Source organism: Rhipicephalus sanguineus, chromosome 2 (genome assembly GCF_013339695.2).
Source record: "Rhipicephalus sanguineus isolate Rsan-2018 chromosome 2, BIME_Rsan_1.4, whole genome shotgun sequence".
In the NCBI taxonomy this organism is placed as follows: Eukaryota; Metazoa; Arthropoda; class Arachnida; order Ixodida; family Ixodidae; genus Rhipicephalus; species Rhipicephalus sanguineus.
Window position 1 is genome coordinate 235661521 of NC_051177.1, and position 19890 is coordinate 235681410.

Sequence of the window (19890 nt, forward strand, 5' to 3'; positions counted from 1 at the left end):
GAGTTTTGATTTTCTGCGCACAAGTTCGCCCAAATAAAGAGTTCCGTATTTCCCAGTCTTGCTGCAGCATTCTTCACCGTCACAACCACGTGACAATACTATCGATAGTGGTGTGAATAATGATGCGGTTGCTGGCCGGCCATATTGCCAAAATATTTGCGATAGCCTACTACCAGCTTCGCTTAATTTATGAGCAATTTTCGGCAGCGAAATTAACCGTTTCCACAGTGTAAATGGCGGAATATATCCAGCAATAAATTCGTATCCAAAAGCAACCATTTACACCTTACAATCAACTTCTTGATATTTTTTTTTATTTTGAAATCATAAAATGCAATATCAATTTGAAGCCGCGCAGTCCCGCCACATGTAAAGGCTTCCTTTCCGCTACAGCTGAACAGTTTGACTTTAGGATCATGTGTCAGCAAAGCACTCTGGTGAAGAACACAATCATGTCAACTTTCTTTCCTTCAGCCTGCTCCTGGGGCTCCACTATGTACCACGCGCGCGGGGAACCAAGTTTATTCTGCAGTGAGTCCGCGCTACTGATTTTATACTATCGATAGTACCATCAATTTTTTTACTATCGATAGCGCTATCGATAGTATTTTTCACCATCGATAGTTCGATAGTGACTCAGCTATCGATAGTATCGATAGTACCATCGATAGTTCTGCATCACTACAGGACAGCCAAAACGGGATACCCACGTAGCAATGAAAGCGCGGGCAACTGTCTCCGCGGTGATATCTTGAATTGGAACAGCCTCTGGCCAGCGTGTGAAACGATCGACCATGGTCAGTATATAACGGTACCCCTGAGATACTGGTAGAGGGCCCACAATGTCTAGATGAACATGGTGAAAACGATGGCCGGGTGGAAGGAACGGTTGGGGAGACGTCTTAGTACGACGGGAGACCTTTGTCATCTGGCAGGGCAGTCACATGCGCGTTCAAGCGCGCACATCACCGTTGATTCCGGGCCAGACATAGCGCTGGGTGAGAAGACGCTGAGTAGCCCAAATGCCGGGGTGACAGATGTCGTGTAAGGAGTGGAAAACGGTGCGTCGTAATGAAGTGGGAACGAAAGGGCAGGGACGGTCAGCTGAGATATCGCACCACAGGGGCTCAGATGATAATGGATGTCGGAGAGAACGGGGGTTCTCCCGAAAAGCGGCAAGCTCTTTGTCATCCTGCTGTGCGGAGGAGAATGAGGCCCAGTCGATGGTTGGAGAGTCCACCGCGGCTTTACGAGAAAGGGCATCTGCGGCGGTGTTGTCAGCTCCTTTCACGTGGCGGATATCAGTCGTGAACTCCGATATATAACCAAGATGGCGGAGTTCACGGCACGTACTTGGATGAGCTAGTGCGAAAAACATACGCCAGTGGCTTATGGTCAGTCAGCACGTAAAACGAGCATCCTTCCAGAAAATGCCGAAAGTGCTGTATCGCAGCGTAGACGGCTAGTAATTCCCGGCCGAAGACGCTGTAGCGAGTCTCAGCTGGAAGTAGCTTCCGAGAGTAAAACGACAAGGGTCTCCACTCGGAGTTAAGTACTGCTGTAAGACGGCTCCGACGGCCACGCTGGATGCGTCCACCATCAACCGAGTAGGGGCGTTGCTGCGCGGATGACTAAGAAGCACGGCGTTAGCGACCGCTTGCTTGGCAGCAGTAAACGCGGCCTGGGCCTCTGACGACCAAGGAATGGCGGAGGACGGGCCGGCTGTTGACCGGAGGAGGTCGGTGAGTGGTCGTAGCAGTTCGGCACAATGTGGTATGAAGCGCCTAGAAAAGTTGACAAGCCCCAGGAATTGGCGTAATTGGCGCAATGTTGTAGGCTGAGGATAATCCTGGATTAGTTTAACATGGGACCGGAGAGGGCGTATTCCTTTGGATGATATGTGATGGCCCAAGAACTCGAGCTCAGATGCGCCGAAAGTACACTTTGAGGCGTTCACAACGAGGCCGTACTGCTGTAGACGTTGGAACAGAGCGGGAAGATGGTGCTCATGATCTTCAGGCGTGCGGCTGGCGATGAGGACATCGTCAAGGTACGCAAACACAGTAGGGAGGCCCCGTGTGACCTCAGAAATGAAGTTATGAACCTCTGGAAAGTTTGAGCCGAATTGCGGAGTCCAAAAGGCATCCGCACGTATTCAAACAACCCAAAGGGCGTCGTGATGGCGGTCTTAGGTATGTCGGCGGGCTTGACAGGAGTCTGGTGGTACGCCTTAACAAGGCCCACTTTGCTGAAAATTGTGCAGCCGTCGAGGCGCGATGTAAAATTCTGGATGTGAGGTAGGGGACAGCTGTCGTGGACAGTATTGGCGTTCAACGCTCGATAGTCCCCACAAGGACGCCAGTCACCAGGATCACGCTTTGGCACCAAATGCAGCGGGGAAGCCCAAGCGCTTGACGACGGGCGTATAATGCCGAGCTGCAGCATGTGGTCAAACTCCCGTTTAGCAATAGCTAGGCGGTCTCCAAACAGGCGGCGTGGTCGAGCGGCTGCCGGTGGACCCCGGGTGACGATGTGGTGTGTCACCGTATGTTTAGGCGGCTGAGTGAGGTTGCACGGTTTCGTTAACTCCGGGAAACTCGCCAAGATTTTTTCGAACGGTGAGGAAGGTATCAGCATGCGGATGGCCATGGGAGCGATGTCGGACAGGACTCCCGAGACGGAGAGACGAGTCTGACCGTCTATGAGGCGTCGCGGCCGCACGCTGACGTCCAAATCGAAGTATGAGAGGAAGTACAAGCCGATGATCGGTTTAACCACGCCTGCGATGACGAAAACCCACCGGAAAATGCGGCGAAGACCGAAGTCGAGGGTGAGAGATCGGAGTCCATATGTCGCTATAGACGAGGCGTTGGCAGCGCGAAGCACTTGCCCCTGTGACTTGGAACGATCAGCCTTAGTCCGGGGCACAACGCTGATCTCCGCGCCCGTATCTATAAGGAACCTGGCGCCCGATAGCTGGTCTGTGACGTTGAAAAGGCGGCTGGAACGAGAAGTGAGATCACACGCCGCCGACAGTGATCCCGGCAGGCGTTTCCCTGCCACGAACATGGAGATGTACACTTCGTGGCTCGGTGTCGGAAACGCCGGTGGTACCAGCAGAGAGGGCTGGGACTCCGGGCATCTCGTGCGCGTGGAACAGCTCGACGAGGCGAACGAGTCTCCTGCACGGCGCTTCGGAGTGCGGCAATCTTGACCTCATCGGGATCATTTCCAAAATGTCCCACTCGTTGCGCATATCGTGTCCTACATTTACCTGAATTTCTCGATTAGTAGAGCACTGCTGTGAATAATATTGACGTTTTAGACGTTCTCACACATTGACATAGATTGTTATTTGCTTTAGTGGCCCTTTAAAGGATGCAAAAATTTCGGCGGGTGTCAGAACCCCCTCAACCCCCCTTAGTTACGGCCCTGAGACCTACTGGTTTTACTCGCTGCCCTACATAAAGCAAATACAAATAACAAAAGAAAAGGAACGAATTTGAGAAAAACGGGTCCTTGTGTATTGACGTTACTTAACCTCGCAGTTGCGAGCTACCCTTTTATAACACAACAGGGCAACCGATAACGAAATCTAAGTCGCTTATTTATATAATTTCAACGAATAGCAAACGGTAAGTTCTTTTCCTATTCGCGCTCCGCACCATCAACAAGCACAAGAATGTGTATCACTGGGTTTTGCAAGTGTTTTACAAATGCGTCAAGTACTAGTCCGGTCGAAACAATTCGGCGAGAAGTGCCTCTAACATATGTGATCGCCGTCTTTCGGCTTCCGGACTTTCCGTCAAATTAAGAAACCGATTAGGAAGAAAGAATGGCCGTCAGATGTAAAATTAGAAACAGATTGCGAGCTGTCAGTATGTGTTCCGGCATATAAACAAGTCTTCATCAAGCTCAAAGTATTCTGCTTACAACTAAAACTTCATCCCGCTCGATTTATACAGCTGTACGCAACGCACGATGTACCGGCAACGTCCGGACGCCACCACGCCAGAGAACAGCTGGAACATCTATGCAGCCGCTGCAGCATGCGTTGCGGAAGGCGCCCTTTCTGCATATGGCAAGATGGCGGCGCGCGGCTTCAGCTGAGGGGCGCCTCCTCCACTCCAGCAATAAAATTTGGTGGAGTGCAGGGGGAATTTTATTGCTGGATTTATCCTGCTCGGTTGCGACCAGCAGCCCTGGACAGAGCGCGGTCGTGGACACCGCACTTGAAGAAACCCAGCTGGTGAACGAGTAAGAACGTGCCACTGTACCTGCCGTGGTCGAGCACAGAGCACACGATCGAGCAGACGACGACTGTTTAATGAGTTAGGGACTAAAGGGCTCGCGCGGCTGCATGTTAGCTCAACAGACACAGTCTCGGTCACTCGTCCTTCGCACACAGTCCCATGTAATGTTCATCTGGTCACGTGATGCGGTACGCATAGCGCCATCTCATTGCCGCCCACGACACCTCCCCTTCTTTGAAGAGGCCCTCCTTCTCTTGTCACAGGTCAAGTATGGTGGGCGCAATCACAATGAGATGGTGCTATGCGTACCGCATCACGTGACCAGATGAACATCACATGGGACTGTGTGCGACTGACGAGTGACAGAGACCGTGTCTGTTGAGCTAACATGAAGCCGCGCGAGCCTTTAGTCCGTAACTCATTAAAAGTTGTGGTTATCCGTCTGCTCGATCGTGTGCTTTGTTCTCGACCACGACAGTGTCCTCCATGGATGGTACCATAGAGTTAATATACTGAGTTTAGAGGAAAAGCTGAGCCGCGAGACCGCTAACCACAAGAACGCTGACATCTTGGAACGTTGTCATTCTTGCCATCACATATCAACATAATTAAAAACGCGCGGATATCGTTTTGGGTTTATTTTGAATACTTTTACGAAAGAATACGACGGCTATTATTGCAATTTAGTGTGCGCGGAAAGGAGCGTTTGCAGGCTAATTTACTAGATGGCGCCACGATATCAACGCCAACACTCGAGAGTGCGCTCGCGGCCGATTGCGCCGGTTTGCGCGTCGTGCTGAAGCCCCTGAAACTTCGTTTAGTCGTGTATCTCGTAGTTGCCATAGTGTCCCGTTGTGTGTGTTTTCTGTTGCCACGTGCCACCCGCCTTCTTGTGAAAGCCTTTTTTTTTTTCTTTCAAGCTGAAAACTTCAGTGCAAACCAGGACGGACGGCAAGGAAGAGATGAGAACAGCACTGAAAGTTATGTACCAACTAGGCGCAACCGAAGTTTTTTTTAGTCTTTTTAACGGCGATGAAATTTCGTGTGCCGTGTATCTTTAGTTTTGATTGAAGCTTTCGGGTGACGCCTCACTCACATTCGCCACTGCATGCTGCAATCGACATTTTTCTGCTTTATGGCTCTCTGCGCTGAAGTACGGCAGCAATGAGCTGAAAAAGAACGTGGATACACGTTTCTCGTCATTGCAAGTCGAAGCACCGCGCGACCACGGCCTACGCACTTTGCCTCGAGCTGTGAATCTGTGGATTGACCCTTGTTCCAGCGAACGGAGAAACTTTATTCGTTATGCATTTGTGGTAAGGCGTGCCTAGTAAAAACCATGCACAAACAAGTGCAAATGTTAACTGTTATCAACCGGGCCAGCTGCACAAACAACGCTACACTAACACACGGCTTCACGCATCAAAACACAGCTGGCTTAGGTTGGTAGATTAAAACTGATTACTACCGCCAAATATAGCGAGCGTCTCAGGGTCTGGCAACGTTCGTTTGTTCCATCATGGCGGAACCCATGCGGTTATAGGTTTCAATGCATGGGCCCTATGGGGAGTTTTTCCTCTAGAGTCAGTATATTAACTCTGTGGATGATACTAGTATTCAAGGGACCATAATGGTACCCTCGACAGCGAGGCGAAGGTTGCCGGACTGAGGTTTGTATAACGAGTTGGAGGTCTTGCTATTACTTTTGCATTTGGGTTGAAAATAGTGTGTATTTATTCTGTACAGTGATATTCATAGTTTGCTGTGTGTTTCGCTTATTTTTAGCGTGTGATTATATTATGTTGTGCCGCCCTGCGTTGTCTCATTCGATCTCCCAAAAGCACATTTCCGAGATCAGTGACACGCGCCCTACCGAGCCCAGGCCTTAAAAGGGGCCCTGCAACACTTTTGCAGCATGGTCAGAAAACGCTGCCGATCTGTAGTCGAGGCCCCTGAGAACACGCGAGCTAAACATTATTGCGCAGCATGCTGCCCGGATTCTTAAAATTCATTCTCAAAGTCAGCTAGAAATCGTTCCTTCTTCTTTCTACATCATATACTTAATTGACCGTGCCGTACACCCAAATTCACGGCCATTGGCTGATCTAAGCATCGTGAGCTGCATAGTTACCGCGGCCACCACGGAGGCCGCCACGTGTGCGTTTCAAAAAGTTAGCAGCGCAAGAACGATTAGGAAAGGACAAAGCTCTTTACCTTTGTTGTCTCGTCCTTTCCTAATCGCTCTTGCGCTCCTAACTTTTTGAAATGAATCCACACCAACTTGCCCAAGCGTCAATTCGCGTGTGCGCTCGCGATCACACAGAAAGTAAGCTGCGCGTAAGAGAAAAACTGCTGAAGGTCATGTCGCACGCATGACGTAACTTCTTTCCCCCGTGCCACCCCTCCCTGCTTAGCTTCCATTGCGCTCGTCGGGGCGAGAGGAGAGAGACAGTAGCGTGCAACAAATCTCCTAACTCTGCACGCGTACTTGACCAATTCTAAATATTTTTGCGGCGGTCGATTGGTGAGGCAATAAACTCCTTTAACGAAGCCATTCGACGGTTGTTTGGAAACGTGTTGCAGGGCCCCTTTAAGATTTGGGCCCGGCTTGTTTCAGCCAGTTAGCCTTTGCGCACAAATGACGAATTGTCCAATTCTCTGTCACTGTTAAGCTACCAGCCACAGACAAGATATTTTCTGGAGACATGTGTGAGATCCTGTCCCTGTATCACGATATCCACTGGCATTGCTATGCACCTTGAGCTTATCACGTCTTTTACACATCTGCGAAATAGTTGCAGGACAATATAGGCAAAGTACAGCTGGCTGCCTCAAGTAATCTGTATTTCGAAGAACAATTGCAGCACAAATGACCACATCAGGTTAGTAAACATGGTGGACAATGAACATATGCGCCCACAGCATGGGAAAAAGCTTTCAGTCTCAGGTTCGTCGCGAAGCCGGATATGCCTTAAAGGAGTACTGACATGAATTTTAAAAATTTTCGGGTTGTTGCTCTAAATGAAAGCACGGGTGTCGAGAACCCTAAAAAGTGTGTCGTGGTGCCTGGGGATGCATTGCATATATTTTTAATGCCGCTTCTTTCAACCAGCAGTTTCGGTTTCGAGAGGGCGGCTTCATAGTGACGTGTCAAGTCTGCCCGTGACGTCACGGGCAGACTGCAACCCACGAAATATGCACCTGCTGTCCTTTGCTGTCAGTCGAACGTGGTTCATGATGAGTGAACTGTCGTCCAGTGCCTCCGACAGCGATTTCTGTGATTTAGGCTGCATGCAGAACCCAGACTTCGCAAACCAAGCGAGCTGACTTGAAACGTCATAGGGCTCTCCATGCGGGGAAGCTGCCTTGCAGATGCTGGGAGATGAAAACTTTAAAATCAAACTTAAATATTTATACGTGTCTCCCGGATGCGGTGTGGGGAGAGCGTTAACACTACATGCCAAGGAAACCAAAAACGTCCGTTTTGCTGCACTTCAAAATCGTGTCAGTACTCCTTTAAGTCTGCAAGTTATTGTAGCGGAATGCATACTCAGGAAAGTAAGATGTGCTCGTCGCGCCCAGGCACAGACACCGGAAGTGCAATTGGTGTGGATAGTAGCTAGAAGGCAGTTATTCCATATTTTCATGGGATTTGACACAACCTTAACAAGGTTGGCCAGAGTTCTAATGTTGATGTAGTTTTTTCTGCGCCTAGGAAGCTTGTCTCACTGTGCAAGCAAACCAACGCTGTCTTTAGTGAAAAAAGCCGGATGTAGAACTAAGCACAGGCAGCGTTTCACAGAATGCACTCAGTGTGTCGTGTACGAGATCCCTATCTCCTGTGGTAACGTTTAAATCGACCAAACTGGTCGATGCATCAAAGATCGGCTGAGAGAACACATCTACAATGTGAATAGCGCGAATCCAGGTCATCTTGGTGTGCACTGTCGGGACTGTGGGTGCAAACCCATTTTCGATAGCTGCAAGATTTTATCTCAATGTAAGTCTTCCCTTACACGAGAAACCATCGAGGCAGCCGCCATATTACTAGCAGGTCACAATTGCGTTAGCTGACCTTCGGTAGCTTTGAGTGAACAAGAGCTGACGTTTTCTAGATAAACGTGCCAGGGCGATAGCGACATGAGAAGGATCTGTGCTCATGTGTGATCTTTTTTTGTAAGCTGTTCAGTATAAATAGCTGTGCACATGCAAAATAAACATTTTTGTTGAAAGTTAGCGCCAGTGTTATTGCTCTTTTCTCGTGTTCCTATCTTCCAGCGCTATTTTTCGTCAAAAATATTCGCAGTTTGCTAAAATTTAGATAAATTAATGATCTAATTAAATGTATGTAAATTGGTCCGCCTACGCTTTCTCTACAAGGTACCGAAAAACGTGCCTGACTCAAAATTATGCAAAGGTGGGAATGAATATCAGGTTGTTTCCTGAAGTTACATATAGCATACCGGCTCCTATTGCCGTCTTGCATGAGACATGGGCCTATTACGGGCCTCACTCAGGCCCGAGGCTAACTTGAGCCTATAGCTCATGAGCCCGAGCTGGGCCCAATCTCGTGCAGTGCTCCAGATATTAACAGCGCCTGAAACAGCAGAGGCTACTCAGTGCAGGATGGCACGGCCACCAACCACCGATGACTGCACGATTTGGTTGTGAGCTTTTTTTCTCGCTTTTCACTTGCACGGCCTGCCTATGTTCCTGCCAAAGTGCCGATGATGCATCTCGACATCTTAAAGGGCTCACCTCCAAGTCTACTCTGCAGGGAAATAGGTGGTGCACATTAGTTGATCTGACGCAGTTATTTGAAACACTTCAGAATAATTAAATATGAAGCTTAAAAGAAAATTATGGGACTTGAAATTCATTCGCGTTCAGTTAACAACACTATTTTTACAACCAATTATTGAAACCCTACGCAGGGGACACGTACAATTTATTACCAATTTTCAAGAGTGCTTCAGGTTTGTTTAACCATTTCTCGCACTGAATTTGTGCGAGAATTGTGCTTTGCAGGGCCAATTTTAAAAGAACAAAACAATGCGGAAACCACAAACCGTATTGAAGGAGTTGAGTTGATACTGGCCACAAGAATTGTTCTTCTCACTGTGTGCCGGTTGAATACATGAGCTTTCTTCATCCTGCAAAAAGGGGCAATCATTAGTAAGGTGGTTGAACAAGAAATAATCACCAATATCACTAGAGCCGATGTGGCACACAATAGACTTCCTTTGATTAGCTCCATCCATGCGGAGGTTTATTTCAAGAGCAAATGACATTTTCACTGTTTATTCAACATTACAAGCCTGTTGCTCACAGATGGTGCAACTGGTTGATAGGAGCTCCCGTAATTTTAAATTCTCGTTCGGCACGTTCGGGTCACCGGTGCCCACGTTCTATAGGCGCGGTCACGAAAAATTTAAGCGACAAAAACGACATTTCTTTCTCTGATTACCAGATCTGAAGGGCAACAAACAGCATCTCTATTTTTTATTTGCACCGCTTCAATGATTTTCCTCGTGAGCTGGTCAGAATTTTTTGCCTCTGAATGGGCGTGGTTGAGCAGGGTCTTGCAATCGCAGCGAGATGACAAGGCAAGTGTTTCAACGTGTGCTCGTTCATGCCTGTCTAGCATACTGTCTGCCACATGTCGCCTCATCCATTATCATCTGAGCCCTTGTGGTGCGATATCTCAGCTGACCGTCCCTGCCCTTTCGTTCCCGCTTCATTACGACGCACCGTTTTCCACTCCTTACACGACAACTTCTCCCTTAATGCTCGCCATAACCGTTAAAAACTACGGCGGAGAGACGCAGTCAGCGTGGCGGGCGCGCTTTAGCTCCCATTTCTTGCCTAGGGCAAGGTGGCCGCCGCGCAAGTGGCATAGCTTCACCGCGGCCATGTTTGGCCAACCGAGGCGCCGCGGTGCGAGCATTTGATTGGGGGCTGCTGCAACGCGCTTGCGCACAACACGGTGCACCACGTTTGTGGCTCTCAGTAGCGGGCGATGGCAGATTCGCAAGCACTGCAGCCGCTTAGTCTTCTCTGAATGTCGAAACGCGCATCTTATTTCATGCAACTACATTTGCGAACAATGGAATTGTGCCAGGGAGCTTGTCAAACATCGCGAGAACGTTCAGCAACGTTGTCACGGTTTGAATAGTTGCCACACCGTGCGGTTGTCCTTTTTTTTTTAACTGTATCATATCAAGAAACGTTTTGCAGTTACGCATTTGCGTATGCTAATGGCCAGATGAAGCCCAGTAATTAGCTGTACCTTCTTTTTTTTTCTGAAAGGCAGCAGCGACAGATATTTTCGTGCCGCGCTACCATCCTACTTTGCGCTGCACGATGGCTGTTCTGTGCTTTCTCGCAAAATGCAACGGGATGAATTTAATTAGGCGATTACGTCAGTTTTTAACACAGAATGCTGTAGCTGAGACTACGTGCGGTTTCTAAGCGAGATTACTGCGAAAGCGTGACCTGGCGTAGTGTCCGAAGCCTCCTAGATTTGGGAAGCAAGCTTAAACACCCGCATGTTGAAATTTCCGTGTATGTTAATAACTGAAGCTTGCCTCCAGTCTGCAGCAACGGTGGCGCCTGTAAGTTTTCAGGCAAGAGTGAGAAACATTTGATAGTTGGCTTCGCAGTTTCAGAAAATATCTCGTGAAGTGCATAGATACTCTCTGTCTTATTTCAAGATTCGTTGTTGCCGTTCTAGTAATTCAGCTTTATTTTTTTTTCATCCAGCAGGTGGTCCTGTTTTAACCCATGCTCTTTCAGTGCAGCTGTTTGAATAGGTAGAAAATATGGCCTCCTGGGCAATAGCATCCAGCTCACTTATTACTTATTGAAATCAAAGGCCTTGAAAAAAAATGCCCCCACCTCCCCGAAGGAAATTGTGAGGAAATGGGAATGCATTTCTTGCGCCGAGAGTACACGGCGTAGTAATTTTAATGGCGTAAAGCTGGACACGTCGACGCGCTCAAGTGTCTCCCATTTGGGCGCCTCTTTCAACGAACGCTTCCTACGTGCGTTCGTAATCACCTCAGGGATGTTGCCACCGCCTTCAATGCAGCACAAACGCGTTTAGAACGCGCTGTTTTCAGGCTGTGCCAAGGCAGCACAAACTCTACAAACGCGTTTCAAACGCACTGCATTGAGGCGGTGGCGCAGGGAGGAGAGAGAGCGAACGGCGAGAAAAGGAGCGGCGAAGCACTGTACCTACCCTCTCCTACACTCTCTCCACACACGCGGGAGCTCCGCCGAGCTCCTACGATGCGAACGCCCTCAGACGCCAGAGCGCGCTCCTCCTCTCCACTCACTCTCCGCTACTCCGCCCGCACCACCTGCTCCGGTTGCTAGGAGCGAGGATAAGCGCGCGCGCCCGCAGCTGTTGCTATGAGAGAGGGAGTGAGAGCGGAGAGGCGCGCGGACAACGCCGGATGCCTCACATAGCCCGACTAAGAAATGCATTCGCATTTAAAAGTCTAGAATACACGCTGCACAAACACAAGCCGCTCGTGCTCCCGTGAACGTCGCAGGTCCGTTTCATCAGCCGGAATTCCTTTTTCGCTAGTTGTTCGGGCACCCAACGACGGCGCAATGCCACCCGGACGAATTTTGATACATTGCTCTGCCATTCCGAGTATGCGGCAAGCAAGCAGCTGAGACCACTACTTTCTAACAGCACTGAAAGCACTGACACAAGTGAACATGCGACGCAAGCACGGCCATCACCTCCCACCATCAGCAGCCCCCGCCGTCGTCTGCACCACCAGGCGGCACCTGGTGTCGAGAGTAGCGGTGCGGCTGACACTCGCGCTACAAGGCTAAGAAAAATATGGTCTATAGGCGGCCTCCACTCCAGCAAGATTTATTTAAACCTCCTTGGATACACTAGAGAAAACTCTGGCACTAGTGTCTGCAGGAGCTGCAACGCATGGCACTTCAGCCAGCATGGGAATGATGGGTAGTACACGTATTTGTCCAAACTCCGTGTCGTCTGCATCCGCTTTGTCGCAGGACAAAGTTCAGCAAAAGTCAGCAGTTCCACTTCACGACTTTACCCATTTTAGGCTCACCAATTCAAATCTGGTCACGAAGTTCACAACGGTTCATTCTTTTATCCAAAACGAACGCCAAAACACAGCAATAAACAAAGCCACAAGTGCGTTCGAATCCGTAAGCACCAAGATTAGGCAAATCCGTGTACTACCCATCATTGCCATGGTGGCTGAACAATCACAGCGCCAGAGTTCCCTCTAGGTAATTGTAGGAAACTTTATGCTTCAAGCATGGCCTTGGAGACTGTGCGTCGGCGGGTTTCTCTACGGCCATTCCAATTGCTGCGCTCCCCAGCAAAAAAAAAAAAAAGTATGCTGCCTCGCGTGCCCGGCTATCGTGAGAGGGTGCATTTAGTTAGGATTCCGGTGGCAGCGGAGACCGCGGCAGAAAGCAGAGCGCACGGCATACTAGCATGCACGTTGGCTCTTTTTCACGTGCAAGGAAGGATCAACGGCGCGTCCGTCCGTCCGTCCGTCCGTCCGTCCGTCCAGTCCAGTCCATCCATCCATCCATCCATCCATCCATCCATCCATCCATCCATCCATCTATCTATCTATTAGCCGCCTACGACTTTTGCTCTCCTGGCCGTTTCGTTAATCGATGTATACCAAAACTGGTATGGAACAACATGACCGTATTACGAACAGAAATGACAGGTCGTAACATGAAAATCATGACATACATATCATGAACAGCATGATTTAGATTCCACGGCCTTGAGGCTCTTGCGGCCATCCCGTTCATTTCATATATACCAAAATTGGTATCGGATGACAAGAGTTCATGGCGAACAAATGCTCGATTTTCCTGATATAGATCACTGTAAGGACGCATCGATCCGTCTCTGGTAGTATTAAGGCAAAAGCCTTTAATTAATGTCTCATACTCGCGGTGACCGTCCGTCCTTGCCCTGGCACGGTGCCAACGTGGCCTCTCCCCCTCACACTCTCTCAGCAATCACTTGATGGCACAGCGGCCCATAAAACAGTTGCGCGTTGCTCCTAGCTTCCAACGCGCGTTGCGCAACTCTTGCGCAACACGGCGGCGGTGTCCAGCGGCGGCGTAAGAATGTGGGTTCCCCCAATGCCATGGCATTGTCAGTCGAATGGCCACAGGGAAATTTGAGCGCACCTGTACATATGGTGTAATTTCGCTATATCTTGAGACAAAGAATGTTACACCGAAGGGGAAATGCACAAACGAAGCAAGAACCGATACCTGCTTTTTGCGATACTGCTTCGAAATGGGCTGCTTTCGCCGCTGGCCTTAAATTTAGCTTACAAAATGATGAACATGTCTATCGTGGGCTCAGGGCCAATTGTTGGCCAGAGCCCTCGGAGAGAACACGGAGGCGACATGAAGGCAGCTTTACTTTACGAAGGCCCAGTTGCGACTGATCTGTCTTCAGCAGCAGGGCGAGCGCGGGCCATGAGCGTCATCGCGCCCAGCCCAATAAGCGTTCACTTTTTTGATCTCCTTCGCTAGCACCACCATACAATGCAGTCCGCACACTTTGTAGTGTGTTTTCAGCACATGCGGATCTCTTGCAGAGGCATTGCACTTCTAAGTGCTCTAATATAGAAGGCGCATATCTACAGCAAAAAAAAAAAAGTGCATTCGAGAATAAATAGGCCCCAGCATGCACTTTGCCTCTTGTGCACATTCACCTGACATTTCCAAATCAGTGGGAGGTTATATAAAAGCGCAAAACCATTTTTTCCTCGCCTCACGCAAGCCGCACCAATAGCGCGGCAGCCTTTCCGACCCTCAGCGGCGAGCGCCGCGGTGCGGAGAAGGAGCGGGCCACGCCCACCTCTGAAATTACACTCACTGCATACGATTGGGACGGCCAATAAAAACCTGCCGGCGCGCAATCTCAAAGGCCATGCTTCTAGCAATAGTCATCAGGTCTCACCCTCAAGCCTGTGAAAAGTGCCGCTTGGCGTACGAAGAACTGCTGTTCCTTGGCAATGTCATCGGTAAGTCCGGCGTTCATCCTGATTCGCAAAAAACGGCTGCTATCAACAACTTCCCGCAGCCGGCCGACAAGAAGGCAGTGCGGAGATTTCTTGGTCTTTGCGCACATTGCAGGCGGTTTGTCAAAGATTTTTCCTGCTTCGCCGAGCCACTATCTCACCAAAAACAGACACCAATTTCAAGTGGGAGTCAGGTCGAAGCATTCGAATAACTCAAATGACGCCTACAGTCGCCACCTATCCTGGCCCAATTCAACGCAGACGCCGAAACCGAATTTCACACTGACACAAGCAGGGTGTAAAAAAAAAGCGCATTAGCGAAACTGAAGACTGTACTTTTTGCTTTGTTTATTATTGTACTTTCTTTCTGTATGGAATTTTTTTCTCTCGCATACATGTCCTGTTATAAGAACCGGGACGGTGCTTTTTTCAGAAGGGGACAATGCCCCATGCGCTTCTATTTTTGTGTAACCGCGGCCAGTTACACGTGGAACCAATGTTACTAGATTAGGCTCTAGTAATCTAGTAACGTTGCGTGGAACCACTGCCTTGCGCAGGTTGAGCTGGAATGTCTTGGAATCTTCCTGATTAATTTAGAACCTTTCTTTATAATCTTTCGATAAGATTGCGCACACAGTGCGAACAATAGAGCTCATTCTGGAACTAACGCGGCCACCAGAGATAACGCTGGAATATTCGATGTCACATGTATATATGCCGACCATCCTTACCACTGATCAGATTACCAACGACTACGTCTGTGGGTGCCGCTTTCACTGCACTTTGAGTGTTGCGTCTTTTACTGGCAACAAATTCCCCAATAAATGATTTCATCTTTAGCGGCTGCGTGTTGCTTTTTTCACCATCACAACCATGTTACAATATAGTTGAAGTATGTTTATAGACAATTTCAATGTAACGAAGTTTCACTGCTGCCCCAGATGAAGACCAAAGCAATAAATTGAAACTTCTACTGGTTCCAGTGGTCACATGGATGACTTGCATGTGGTTTTTTTCTTCAAATTGTGCCTCACGACAGACAGCAACCACCAAAGAGGAACAGCATATTTTCTGGCTGCGGCGAGAGGGAGGGTACACCCCAACGCCCTCTCCCCTTCAGCGGCTGATGTGCGGCCCGCAGGCATCCTGGCGCAATGTATTGCACGCTACTTGAAGCAGAGCAGACAAAAGCGCCATAATAACACTTACCAGGGGGATGTCCTCAAAGGAGATGCCGTACTGCTTATTGGCCAGTGAGTGGCCCCCTTGCTGTGTTGGGCCCTTCCCTTGCTCCTCTCCCAGTGGCACCAGCGCGGCCCGGAACAATGGCTGCAACCATGTCAAGGCTAAGCAAAACCTACACATACAACTGATGACAATGAATTACCACTTTTACTTGTATAGTGGTCATGCACCCATAGATTTTGTCACCAAAACCTAAACTTTTTTTCAGCAAGCGGTGATGGCAGCAGTAACGACAACAGATGTCCACAATTTTGTGAGGCGGTCACTGTGCCCTGTGCTTTACGCCATTTTGCAATTGAGTGGTAATGCAAGTTACATACATGCGCCGTTCGAGGCTATTGAGCATGTGCTTGAGCCTGGCGCCCCGCCGGTGGGCATTAACCGGACACTTGCATCAATTACGATCACTAAAATTTCTGCTGTGCGAACTTCCAGTCACGCAATTGGAAAAAAAAGAAGCTTTAAGTATCTCAACCTGCCTGCCGCTTTTGCTTAGTTTCAAAATATTCACCATCACATAATGGACGAGGTACTACATATATAAAAGAATGAGAAATGATGTTTGTCTTGACATCTGCATACAATTATTAGTGCAAAGACTTCTAAAGGCCTGTGACAATAAATTGATCCAGTTCATCATGTTGAACAATCGTAATCTGTGTAATTAAACTGCAACACAGCAATCATTTTGTAATAATAATAGCAATACTGCTACTAATAATAATAACACTGACTGATGGCATTCTATGCACCAGAAGCACGTGTAATGATGAGACACACCGTAGTGGGAGACTCCGCATAAATTTAAACCATTTGGTGTTCTTCAGTGTCGACCTGAATCTAAGTACACGTTTGTTATTGCATTTTGCCTCCATCAAAATGCAATTGCTGCAGCTAGCTGTTGAGCCAGCGACCTTGAGCTTACCAACACACAACACTTCAGCCTGCTAAGCTTCCACAGTGGGTCCTGCAGTCCTGTCTCAGGGCAGTTTTATGGGTTCACGGACCACAGGCAGAACTTTTGGAGAGCATATGAGATTTGTCCCTTTTGACTATTTCAGGAAGTGCAATGGCAATCAATGTTTAAAGAAATTCTGCATTGTGCACAACAATTTCTCATTTCAGCTGGTGTTCCAGCACGCTTGTTACTGAAATTATTGAATGAGCAGGACAATATGTGAAACGTTGACTAAAGTTTATTACTACGTACTAAGGGCCGCTCGATCTACCATACCACAATGATCGAGGAAAGGCGCACAAGCAAAAAAAATCAAAATTTGACCTTTGTGCTTGCATCGTCTGTGAATTTCCCTTGCATATGCAGTTTCACAGGCTCCTTCCAGTGATTACCATGCTTTCAAGGCAGCTATGGCACCGCACGACATAAGATTGGCACGTATCGAGGTTGCACGATGACGCAGCCATGGCTGGCACTGTTGAAGGGCAATCGTCGGTAGCATGCTTTATACTGAACACGTGCATGCGGAAGTGTGCGGTCATTCTGACAGGTGAGCCGACGGCCTTCAACATTTCAATAAGCCCACTACGGGAGCATCTGGTGCTGGGGTTGCATGCAGAAACCTCGGGGTCCTGTGGGACATCACCCGGCTGGTGTCAAAGTGACACATGCTGCACACTGGCGATGCGCATGGCTAGGGTGACCTAGAATAGGGGGAGTGTCCAAAGCGCCGCGCGAATACATGGGAGGAGCAAGGGCCTTTTGCGGTGAACTTACGCGCCGCGGCGCTGCCGTGCCGGACCCGTGGGCTTTCTCCGCGGCGGAAGCCGCGTCAAAGCGGCGAGCGTCTGCTACGCGCGTGATATTTTGGCCGCTATTAGCTAAAATTGCGGAAATTTGGGCAATATTTCATACTGTGTCATTGCAACATATTACTGCAGCGACTCATCACACAGAGAACGCGTTTGTTAGTTTGTATGTTGTGAAACGGGGATTTTTTATATATCCTTTCAGCTGATTTCTCACCGCATTGGTCCACACTTCCGCGGCTGTTTGAGGAACGCATCCTGCACGCACTTCATCGCGAGAAAAGGCGCTTAACTTACTTTCGTGTGGAATGACGAACGTAAACTTGCTGCAGGGAATGCAGGGATCCCCGGGAATGAGCGCGTTAATGCGCATGTCCGAGGTCTTTCCATCCGGACCCTCGAGGACCACTCACCCAAACCCGTGACAAAACCAGAAGAGGGAATCTGCACCTACCATCAGATTACGTCCTATTACAGGAACGGCAGACGAGATTTACCTGCCCCTCACTACTCCCTTAACCCTAATCAGAGCTCGGTCTGGCGCCAGCTCCAGACGAAAACACTTATTTCCCCCTATCTGGCACATCTATTTTACCCAGCTCTCCATCACCCACATTGCACCACCTGTGGGGCTCCCCGGGCTGATCTTTTCCACTGTTTGTGGAGCTGCCCAAAGCCCCTGGTGGTAGACCCTATTCCCAATCCTTCCCTTTCCTCGTGGGAGGCCGCTCTTCGGGCCACTGGCTCGGACGACCAGCTGACGCTGGTGAACCGGGCCTGCCTAGAGATGTCGGCCAGGGGGCTCCCGGACGTCTAGGAGCCCAACCACACTCACTTTGAATATTTCAAATAAAGTTGTATCCATCCATCCATCCATCCTAGTCCTAGAGCCTCACATTCCCTTTCGCATATATCTGCCAGTCGCTGTATATCATCTTGACTGTCCGCAAATAAGACAATATCATCAGCATAAAATAGACCTGGAAGCTTCTGCTCAACCATCGTGCCGACCTGTCTGTGTGACAAATTAAATCCAATGTTGCTACCTTCCAGCGCTTTTTCCATCCTCACCATGTACAGCATGAATAACAGCGGGGACAAAGGACATCCCTGTCTCAGCCCCTTGCTAATTTCAACGCTGTCCTTGCTACTTATTCCTTCCCATTCTATACAAACTATATTTTCTCTGTATATTTCCCTGAAAAGCTGCATACAGTCGTCCCCTATGCCCACTTCTTTCAATATATCCCACAAAATTTCCTGATTAACGTTGTCATACGCCCCGGTGATATCTAGATAAGCTACGTATAAGGGACTGTTTTCTATTTTCGATATTTCTATACACTGGGTAAGAACAAACAGATTATCGTCTAACCGCCTGTCGATTCGAAATCCATTCTGAAGTTCTCCCAAAATATCGTTTTGTTCTACCCACGCTTCTATTTTTAATTTTACTGCCTGCATCGCCAACCTGTATAGCACCGATGTAATGGTTAGCGGTCTATACGAGCGAATGTTATCCTTTTCTCCCTTGCCTTTATAGATTAAGTTCATTCTACTTTTTCGCCAACTGTCTGGTATTTCCCTCTCCTGTAAGCAGTTTTCTACGGCTTTCAGCAGTGCTTCTTTAGTTTTATGTCCGAGTTCGTTAATGAGGCTGACGGGAACCCCATCTAAGCCCGGATTAGTGCGCTTAGGAATTTTTCCTTCGGCCTTCTTCCAATTGAAATTCTCTAGTACTACATCTTCGTCGGTTGCACTCCTTTGCGTACTTTTACTCACCGGGGGAATCCCCTGGGCGACCTTTTTAAACGAATCGGCTGTTATCTTTCGGATGTAACCTAGCGCTTCATACCTTAATAGAACTTTTTGTTGGGCTAGTTGGTACATGCTTACTGAAAAACCAAAAAGACGCGTACCATCAAGGAAAAAGTAAGGGCAGGACAGAAAGGGCGTCACTGTCACAGACGGGACAGAAAGGCGTCACAGACGCCCTTTCTGTCCTGTCCTTACTTTTTCCTTGATGGTACGCGTCTTTTTGGTTTTTCAGTAAGCGCTTCATACCCTTCCAATTGATTTCCTCCTTCATCTACCAAACGTTGTTGCATTGTGACAGACTTCCTACCCAGCGCTTTTAGGTGGCTCCAAAATATCCTAGGCGCGGCCTTCTTCTTTTCGCGAATATCTGTCATCCAGCGTTCACTTCCACTTTTAATTTTTGCCTCGACTAATTTCTGCACAATGGATTTTTGCTCTAAATATTGCCACGGGCGTTTCTTATTATCATTTTGCTGTATTAAGTTTTTGCCCACAAAGACTGTCAGCAACGCTTAGCGCAAACCGCGCCTCATTGTTCGAGAAGCTTCACGAGTATTATAGATCATTTTGTTAAGATTGCGCGCGAGACGCGAACACTCCAGCTTATTCTAGAGATTGCGCAACAACCAGCGATATTGCTGGAAAGTTCGATAGCGCCTGTATAAAAGCCGACGCGCTTCACCGCTTGTCAGTTGATCGACGGTCGACGCTCTATTCGCCGCTATCAGTGTATTGCTTTTCAGTTTCCCGGC

At 48.6% G+C, this 19890-nt stretch overlaps 1 protein-coding gene across 1 annotated transcript in view; it reads right to left on the minus strand.

Annotated features, from left to right (window-relative positions):
- Positions 1-19890, minus strand: part of LOC119382310 (general transcription factor 3C polypeptide 2) — a 370071-nt gene that overhangs the window by 32933 nt on the left and 317248 nt on the right. Inside the window, exons 14-15 of the mRNA XM_037650013.2 lie at positions 15518-15637; positions 9323-9406 (exon numbers count right to left, since the gene is read on the minus strand). Of these exons, the coding sequence (XP_037505941.1) occupies positions 9323-9406; positions 15518-15637 (204 nt within the window). The remainder of the gene's footprint in view (positions 1-9322; positions 9407-15517; positions 15638-19890) is intronic.